At 40.0% G+C, this 9629-nt stretch overlaps 1 protein-coding gene across 1 annotated transcript in view; it reads left to right on the forward strand.

The window, feature by feature from the left end:
* Positions 1 to 8177, forward strand: part of tbc1d1 (TBC1 (tre-2/USP6, BUB2, cdc16) domain family, member 1) — a 61006-nt gene extending 52829 nt beyond the window's left edge. The window contains exons 20-23 of the mRNA XM_030147457.1: positions 3259 to 3418; positions 4288 to 4457; positions 6442 to 6618; positions 6702 to 8177. Of these exons, the coding sequence (XP_030003317.1) occupies positions 3259 to 3418; positions 4288 to 4457; positions 6442 to 6618; positions 6702 to 6932 (738 nt within the window). The 3' untranslated portion in view covers positions 6933 to 8177. The remainder of the gene's footprint in view (positions 1 to 3258; positions 3419 to 4287; positions 4458 to 6441; positions 6619 to 6701) is intronic.
* Positions 8178 to 9629: the final 1452 nt, after the last annotated feature.

Consider the following 9629-nt stretch of genomic DNA (forward strand, 5'->3'; position numbering starts at 1 on the left):
CCCTCTATCCCCCCACTCTCTTCACCCTTGTTCTCCATCTCCGACCACTGTCACCCGAAAATGCACAAAACCAGTTTCTATGGATTAAGATAACAGTCTAGAAATATAACAGAAAGTAAGTGTGATTTTAACTCAGGTGTGCAATCCTCAACTGTTATGAAGTGTTAAATCCATTCTAGGTGTCATTGATTTTAAGGTCCTTTTAATGGTTTTAAATGTCTTAATGGTCTTGCTCCTTCTTATCTCTTAGATCTGCTTTTACCATATGAACCCTCGCAGACCCTGAGGTCCTCTGGCACTGGCCTTTTACTTGTTCCAAAAGCTAACAAAAAAACTCATGGTGAGGCAGCTTTTCAGCATTATGCTCCTCGCCTATGGAACAGCCTGCCAGGGAACCTCAGGGCCGCAGAGAATGTAGAAATTTTTAAAACCAGGCTCAAGACCAAGGTTATTATCGTTAACGAAAACGAACGAAATGACGAAAACTAAAATTGAAAAAACATTTTCGTTAACTGAAATAAATAAAAACTCTAATTAAAAGAAAAAAACGATAACTAACTGAAACTGTATTGTGAGCTTACAAAACTAACTAAAACGTATAAAAATTATGGATACAATTCCCTTCGTTTTCGTCTTTGTCAATGTCGGATTGATATGAAATTAATTTATTCCGCTCCAGCAGTTTGAGCTGGTGACACCATACGACACTTCACAGTCTGTCATGTCTGGTCACTGGTGGTTTCCAGTCATCTTCTGGTCCCCACTCTACCTGGAATATACAGACTAAAGCTGGGACAAAGCAGCACACTCCTGTCTGGGGTTTACTGTAGTGATACATGGGTCGGGTTTTTTTTTTTTTTTTTTTTGGCATACCGTGTGTGCACGTGAGTGACAGACAGAGCTGAGCTAAAGGACAGAGTATAACAGGACTAGCATCCAGGTTAAAACTGGAGAGTTTATCACCATGAAAAGGCCTTCCAAGCCCTGAACTGCACAGTTTAGAAGAGGAGGAAAGAGGAGGATGAAAACTAATCCAATTACAGAGGTATGGAACCTGTTAGAATGTTAAAAAACGTTTGATGTTACTAGCAACAGCTAGCTGAACTGAACTGAAGCAAAGTTGGCTAATAATGGAACTGGAGATGATTAAGAGATGAGATATCTGCTAAGGTGTGGTTTACTGATGAGGAACTGGGTTATATATGTTTATAAGTGGTTTATATATGTTTCTGTCTGCTTTAACTGCTGGTTAGCTGGTTTATAATAGGTTCCTATCTGGTTTAACTGCTGGTTAGCTGGTTTATATATGTTTCTATCTGCTTTAACTGCTGGTTAGCTGGTTTATATATGTTTCTGTCTGCTTTAACTGCTGGTTAGCTGGTTTGTAATATGTTCCTATCTGCTTTAACTGCTGATTAGCTGGTTTATAATATGTTTCTATCTGCTTTAACTGCTGGTTAGCTGGTTTATATATGTTTCTATCGGCTTTAACTGCTGGTTAGCTGGTTTATATATGTTTCTATCTGCTTTAACTGCTGGCTGCTTTGTGCATCTCCTGTCATGCTTTGCACATCTTCGCATTGTTTCACGTAAGTGACATTGTGTATGGATTGCACCCCACCTCAACCTGCTATAGGGAATTTATACATTGTACGGTACATTGTGTCTCTGCTCAGTCCATGAGCCGCCCTAACCCGACCCCCAAATAAAGTGTCCAGGGTAGCCCATATCCACGCCTCACTAATTTCTTTGAATAGGATGATGAGGAAGATAAAATATATGAAATAACTAAAACTAATACTAAAACTAAACTAAACTAAACTAAACTAAAACTAAGCATTCAGAAAAAAACGATAACTAATAAAAACTAACAAACCTGCTCTAAAAACTAATTAAAACTAACTGAATAAGAGAAAAAAAAAAGTCAAAACTAATTAAAACTAAACTATAATTAAAAATCCAAAACTATTATAACCTTGCTCAAGACCCACCTCTTTAATTTGGCTTTTAACTAATGCCTCTGTTTTATCCTTTTAATGTTTTATAGTTATATTTTTATATATATGTCTTATATTTAGATTTTTTTAACCAAATCTTCTGTTTTATCATTTTAATGTTAGATTCTTTTAATCAGTGCTTTTATATCTTTTTAATGTTTCTCATCTATATTCTCCAGTGTTTCATCAGAGCCCTCTGCACCGGGGGCAGCTGTGGACTCTGGTGGCTGTGGCGCCTTCCTTCACTGGGGTCTGCTCCTTTCTGGTGGGTGGGGGTCCCCGCCGCCGCGATGCAGTGGCAATTGGCCCTCTCCCACTGGTTGGGATGCGGCACTGTGTTGCTGGCGCCTGGTTGCCGGGGTCGGCGGGTGCCTCCTGGTGCGGATGGCTCCCTGAGACAGCGCCTCCTCTTTTACTTTCTGGTCCTCTTGTGCTCAGTCTTTTTAGATGTGTGTGTGTGTGTGTGGGTGTGGGTGGGTGGGTTTTAAACTTACATGTAAAGCAATTTGTGCTACGTCCTCAATGTATGAAAAGTGCTATATAAATAAAGATTGATTGATCGATTGATTGATTGATTTTCATAAAGATTCCCAAAAGAAATAGTTGCTTCTTGTGAGGAGCAAAGTGCTTAAAGAATATTAGTTATACTGATGGTGTCATGATATCAGGAAGACTAATATTAAAGTAAAAAATACTTTACTTCATGGTCATTTAATAGAAATAAAAATGAATTAGCTATGTACTCGTACACTCTGGCAACAAAAGGGTTGTGTGTGGTTATGGTTATGGCATGGTTTATGAATAGGCCTGTTGTCCATTCCAACTGCACATAATCCCATTGTCGACCAAACATGGCCTTCTGAAATGTCAACATGATGGTCAACCCCCTAATATTACTAAGTGTTTTGTCACAATGTTATGGGTATGTTGTAAATGCAGCCTCTGGATTTTAAACCCATGATGTGTAGAAAGATATATAGGTTATATTCCTGAAATTAAAACAATTATAGGTGAAATCAAAATTTATAGACATTAAAACTAGTATTGTTGTCATCTTTGGACTAAATTTTGGTGACTTCGTTTTGTTGCAAATTTAGATCAAGATGTGTCATCATTTAGGCTACAAAAGGAATTGATCATTTCTGAGACATATGATTTTAACGGGTCAAACAGTTTCAACTGGAGCAGCTTCTCGAATCCTATCTTTTCACATATTTACACTGTCAGACCTGTATGCGTTTTGTTTTTTTTTTTGGTTCAGATTCAGATGTACCAGTTATCACGACTGCTCCATGACTACCACAGGGATCTGTATAGCCACCTAGAGCAGCAGGAGATCGGACCCAGCTTATACGCAACGCCTTGGTTTCTCACCTTCTTCGCGTCACACTTCCCTCTTGGCTTTGTCGCCAGAGTCTTCGGTAAGTTCTGAGAGCTGTCACTCAGTTGTTTCTACTTCCTTTGAGAAGTTTTCTACAATTACCCCTTGTACCCAAAGTAGCAGAAGTAAAATCTGGAGCAGGATCAAAAGAAAAATGTACAAAGTAAATGTCTAAATGAAAGCAAAAAGTAAATCGAAAAAGCATTGTATATTTTATCTTGGTAATGATCAAACCCTTTTCATCACACTTCCACAGAGCCGTGTTCTTCTTGAGACTCATTCGACGCAATGTCTTTACTACTCAGTTACAGAATGTTGTCGTCTTCTCTAGTGACCTATTTCATTTGTGTAAATACCATCACACCCACAGCCCCTTTACTTTGTCTTCTCTGTCTATTTTCTCCCTCATTCCTTCCTGGTGATTTTTTTCATGCCCAATTTCTTACATGGTGCTCAGTCATTGAACCAGACTCTCTGGCTCCTTGTGCTCATCTGAGCATAACACTGTGTGTTTGTATGTGTGCGTGCCTGTATCATTTGATATCGTATGTGAGGCTCCACACCTCCTCTCCCATTCCTTAATCTGTTGTGTGATCTCAGAAAATCCTGCCTAACCCTTACCCCACCCTGATTCATTCAAAGCACTCACACAAATGCACACGCCTATAGTACACTGCCTCTACCTATTCTCAGGGCTATATTTAAGTTTGCTTAACCTTTTTTTTTTTTTTTTATTGACGTCAAAGTATCTATCATAAAACCCCCTTAAGTCACCAATCAACACAGTAAGTTGAGCTGTCATAGTTGACGTAACGGAACATAATGATAAAAGCTGCCATTGTTGTCTCATGTTTTCATTTCTGAAATGTGTTTTTAACTGTGACTCCTCTGTCCTCTCTCTTTTGTCAGATATGTTATTCCTGCAGGGGTCAGAGGTCATCTTCAAGGTGGCCTTAAGTCTGCTGGGGAGCCATAAACCTCTAATCCTGCAGCACGACAGCCTCGAGTCCATAGTGGACTTCATTAAGACCACACTGCCCAATCTGGGCCTGGTGCAGATGGAGAAAACCATCAACCAGGTCAGGCAACATTTGACACTAATATGCATGAATTAAAAAAATACAAAGTAACTGATCACCATACAAGAGTTTTTACTGTCATTTTGTGGGTTTAAAAACATTTGAATTGAGTTCATGACGTTTTGAGAAACCATCTACAAAGACAGTACTGTGGTTTGAACACTCAGCTGTTGGACATGATCTGGTGTTTCAGACAAATTACATAAAAACCAATGCCAATCTATTTGATAAAAACAGAAAACAGAGCTAATCCACTTTTCTGACGGCTGACAGCTTTTAGTTCACAAAGTCTATGACAATGACTGCTGCTGGTCTTTTCAATGACTTTTATGACAATGTTAAAAAAAAAAAAAAAAAAAAAAAAAAAAATCACAAGACTTCTCTGAGAACCACAGGTGGCAGCAGTTCCTGGGACACCACATCACAAATGAAGAACTGTGTTAATAGGTTCGGTAACAAGCAGATGTATTGTTAGATGACTTATTTTAACGTCCCTAATCTTGTATATGATAAAAGATATGTGGGATGTTGTTTTGGTTTTAATAAACATATTCAGTGTTTCTCAGCGTATCCATCAGCTGTGTTACCTGTAATATTTTACAACAAGTTATGAAGCGATAATGTTACTGCCTTATGATTACACAAGGAAACAAGAGTGATATTTTGACATAGGCTATAAATGTCAGCCACGCCTGCTCGTCTTAACACTGGTGACAGCAGCTCTTGGGTGGAGTATCAGTGAAGTCATTTCACCCTCACCTGGCTGTGCATCATGATCACACTTATTTGTCATATTTCAATTACTCTAATTCATGTTTATTTGTGTCAGGATTACACCTCTACCTTTACCTTGTGCAGTAGTGAATGCTGTCAGTTGCCTTGACATGGGAGGGGCTGACAGGAGTTTTTGAAGACTCAAACATGTATAACAATGTTATCAAGGTATGCTACAGTTTACCAAGTATACCTTTACATTATAATTTTCATGAGATATCTCAGACTTGTTGAGTCATGCACCAGTGTGCTGGGACTTTCCCTCCGGTGCCATTTATCCACATCAGGTTGTCCATATGTTAGTGCTGGCATGACTCACAGTTTCACCAACAAAAAAAAAAACAGGGAGTGTACATACTGAACAGGATGTGTATAGCCTTGTGTGCACAGATGCCTCTGTAATTTCTGTTGTCACATCAGAATTTGAAACGAGCAGGTTAAGTAACAACAAAATCACATTGACAGTGAATCTGTGTAGTAGCAGCAGCAACTTCATTGCAGATAAGCTATTTGTTTGTCGAACTTCAGTCAGAATCAACAGGGAATGACAACAAATCGAAACATGTTGTGGTTTGACCTTTTTAAGATTCCTTCCCTGTAGCTTGAAGTCATTTTACCTTTTCTGAAGTTGGTCTGACACCAGCATATTTCATCATTTGTCTAAACTGTCTGATCAGCCACATTCACATCAAACATTCTCTGAGAGATACTGTCTTTCTCTGACATGTTTTTCAGTTATTTCAGCAAACACAGATCAGTTCAATTCAGTTTTATTTATGCTGTCACATGTCCTTACTGCCCTTCAGTTGAAGTGAAAATCTTACCCCAAATAAACCCACAAAAAATGGTAGAAACCTCAGAAAAATCCAGAGGGGCGATCCAACCAATGTGGAGTGCACATGTGAACAGGAGAGAAATACAGAGGAAGAAGAGCTACCATAGCATTTTTACAAAAATTAAGACACTAAGGGCTCTAGTATTTCCAACTATGTGAAAAATTATCATTTGCGTTTAATGTAAACTATATAAAATTTGACAATTATCAAAGTAAAAAAAAAAGAATGCATTTTTTTCAGACTTCAAATAATGTACAGGCTTATTTCTTGCTTGTGTAAATACTGTTGGTTTTGTTTCCTTTATTATTTATCAGACAAGATGATATCACTGAACATAAGTTTTAAAATTCTGTGCTCATTTTTGTGTGCATTAGGTCTGTGGGATGGATGTATCCAAGCAACTCCAGGCCTATGAGGTTGAGTACCATGTTCTGCAGGATGAGCTTCTTGACACACCTCCGACCCTCAACCAGCACCAGCGAGCAGCACAGCTGGAACGGACCAATCAGAGCCTCCGACAGCAGAACCTCGATCTGCTTGAGGAGCTACAGGTAAGCACAAACACACACACATTCAAATACATGTTGCGGTTGCTCTTTTTTTCTTTCTGAACCCCTCATTCCCTTCCACTCAGGTGTCCCATGCTCGTGTGTGCAGCCTGGAAAACCAAGTGCAGGCTCTGGTCCACTCCGAGGGCCGTCTGAAGGAACAGGTGTCGGCGCTGGAGCAGGAGAAGAAGCAGCTGCTGAGCACTGTGACGCGGCTTCAAGACCTGCTCACCAGCCTGGGCATCCACTCGTCCCCCGATGGACACACAGTCCCCACACCCACTGGGGTTAAAGATACACAGGGGCACCAGGACTGAACACCCCCTACCCCACCCATTAGCGCCTCCAGAGAGCTCATAACTGCACTCCCACTTCTTCCAAATGGTAGAGACGACCAGAGGAGGAGCTGGTTATGGAACAAATAAAAGGCCCAGGAAGAGAAAATTCCCCACAGCAACCTTTATCCTCCTCTTACCTCCAAAGTGTTTTTATGTAAAGAGGACAGACGAAGGATCAGAAATGAGAAGAAAAGGTGGATGGTTTTAAACAATGACACTCCTGAGTGTTTTCCCACATTTGTTGGATGACTGTGATTGATTTGACCATTAATCCCCAAAGACAGCGCTGTCCCACTGGTCCTCTTCTCTAAAACCAAACATTTGCACCTGTATATGTTCGTCTTTAAATGTCTGTTAGTGTCGTCACTAATGTGTTTTATGCTCCTATAAGAGGGTTTGTTTAAATGTGTCAGATGCTTCAAGGCTAAAGCAGCCAAAGAATGTCCTTACTTTTGTAAAGCAAGCTCGGACAAGCACTCATTTATTCTGAAAGCCTATGCGTGTAATGAGTAATAAATACAAAGATGAGCAGTTTCCAAAGAAAGAGAAGAGACAAGTGGCGCAGTGATGGGTGATGAAATAAACTTTATGAAGACGTGTGTTCTTGCAAAGGGTTGAACGTCATATAAGCTGATAGATGTTGGACGACGGTGCTCATATTCAGAAGTACTTATGAAGGCTTCCACAGTTTTGTATCCATCATTTCCCAGATCCTATGTCTGTTCTAGTTCAGGTAGTTTATCAGGAAAGCAGCACAATAAATGTCAACAAATGTCAGATCCTTGTTTTTTTCCCCACCTTTCAAATATATGCTGATTAATCTGTGTAGAAAGGGAAGCAGATGCCATTTCACCTGAAAACTTCTAAACAGTAGCTGTGCCTTTCAAGTTGTGAAATGGATCCGACTTTTACAGCGAGCCGGATCAATCAAAAATCTGTTTTATGGTGACAATCTGTCAGCACTTAACCATTTACTGTATTCAACACACTGAATTCCTTCGACCTAAGCTGCAGCTCGGCGTTTGTATGTGAACATGTATAAGTGTTTGTGTGTGTGTGTGCTCTTGAATTCAAGCACGTCACTGATTGCAACAAATCTGTTGATTTACACTGTAAAAATATTTTGCTTTTACTCCTGACTATCCTTGCACATCTTTTTGTTTCTTCATTTTATTTGATTATAACTATTATTTTGTTCTTGAAAATATATTTCGTATCCTTTCAGAAGCTGGTTTTCGTTTGGTCTGTTTGCGCTCGTGTGTGGCAGGTGTCTGTCACAGAACTGCAGCTGATCCGGTGTAAACATGCCAGTCACTTTGAAAGCGGTTGATATAAGGTTTCAAGCATATGGAAATGTACAGTACACAGTATTTAAAACACAGACCTGCATTTATTTCAACAAACTGCTCTCTAGGCAAAAGAAAAGGCAAGTTGGGGCAAGGTGTGTGTATGCAATGTGGGTATTTACTACATTATGAGGACATAAATCCACAGTCAATGGTGGGGACCTGACTCCATGAGGAAAACCTCAAGTTTCTGTTATGTTCCATGTTAAGGGTAAGGAGTGTTTTAAGGTTAGGCTATGGTATGTTGTCAGTTGGTCATCTTCTGAACTGCTTTATCCTCAAGCGGGTCGTGAGGGTGTAGGAGCCTGTCCCTTATGGAATGTTGTGTTCAGGTTAAATCTGCAGGAATCCAATATATGTGTGTGCACGTGTTCACGTTGACAAAGAGGGGCCTCATTAGCCCAGAGCAGCAGAGAACAAGATGGAAGGTGATAAATATAATGAACAGCAGGCGATAAGGCCGAGTTTCCTTAAATACTGCCTGACATGAGAGCTCACATACCATACAACACCCAGTGTCGATGCAATGCGCACAAGCTTTATGTGTCTGTGTGTGTAACCAAAGAACCTCAGCTAAGAAAGAACCTCAATGAATGTGAGATAATGTCCATTTACAATAAAAATAGATATCTCTTAAAAGAAAAACCTTTCTAAAGAGTTAATACCTCTACCTAAGCTGTGTATGTACTAACAACAGGCCCTTTGTTTTTGGGGCGGGTTCCTCTGACGACTGGGTCTTTGTTGTGTCTTCTTTGTTGACATTTGCATTTCCTCAAACAGGTAAAATGCAGTGTATGATTCCACAGAACTCATTTTCTCCTCACATTCCTGTTTGACTACACCCACTAATTAACCAAATGGTCAGGTTAGAGCTGCTTATTTGTCAGGATGCTTGTGCGAGAAACTTCACTATGATCAGAAGTATTACACCTGGTCTTTTTGTCAAGTTAAAATGTATAAAGTTACACTGAACATCTGTTGATTGAATATACTTAAGTGACTTTAAAAAGGCTCTGAAAGATGCTCCAAACTGAGACATACGAGGAAAACACACGGAAATAGTTAAAAACTAGAAGCACTCGGAGAGCGCAGACCTCCGCCAAGGCTGATCAGTGGCCCCCCTGTGGGCCCCCCCCCATGCCAAGGAGGTTATGTTTTTGCCAGGGTTTGTTTGTCTGTCTGTTTGTCTGTCCGTTAGTGTGCAACATAACTCAAAAAGTTATGGACAGATTTTGATGAAATTTTCAGGGTTTGTTGGAAATGGGCCCCCTCACCCCCGATCACCACCAAAATTTAGTCATTTCTTCCTTATCCCATTTCCAACAAACCC

The sequence above is a fragment of the Sphaeramia orbicularis genome, chromosome 1, assembly GCF_902148855.1.
Source record: "Sphaeramia orbicularis chromosome 1, fSphaOr1.1, whole genome shotgun sequence".
NCBI lineage: Eukaryota > Metazoa > Chordata > Actinopteri > Kurtiformes > Apogonidae > Sphaeramia > Sphaeramia orbicularis.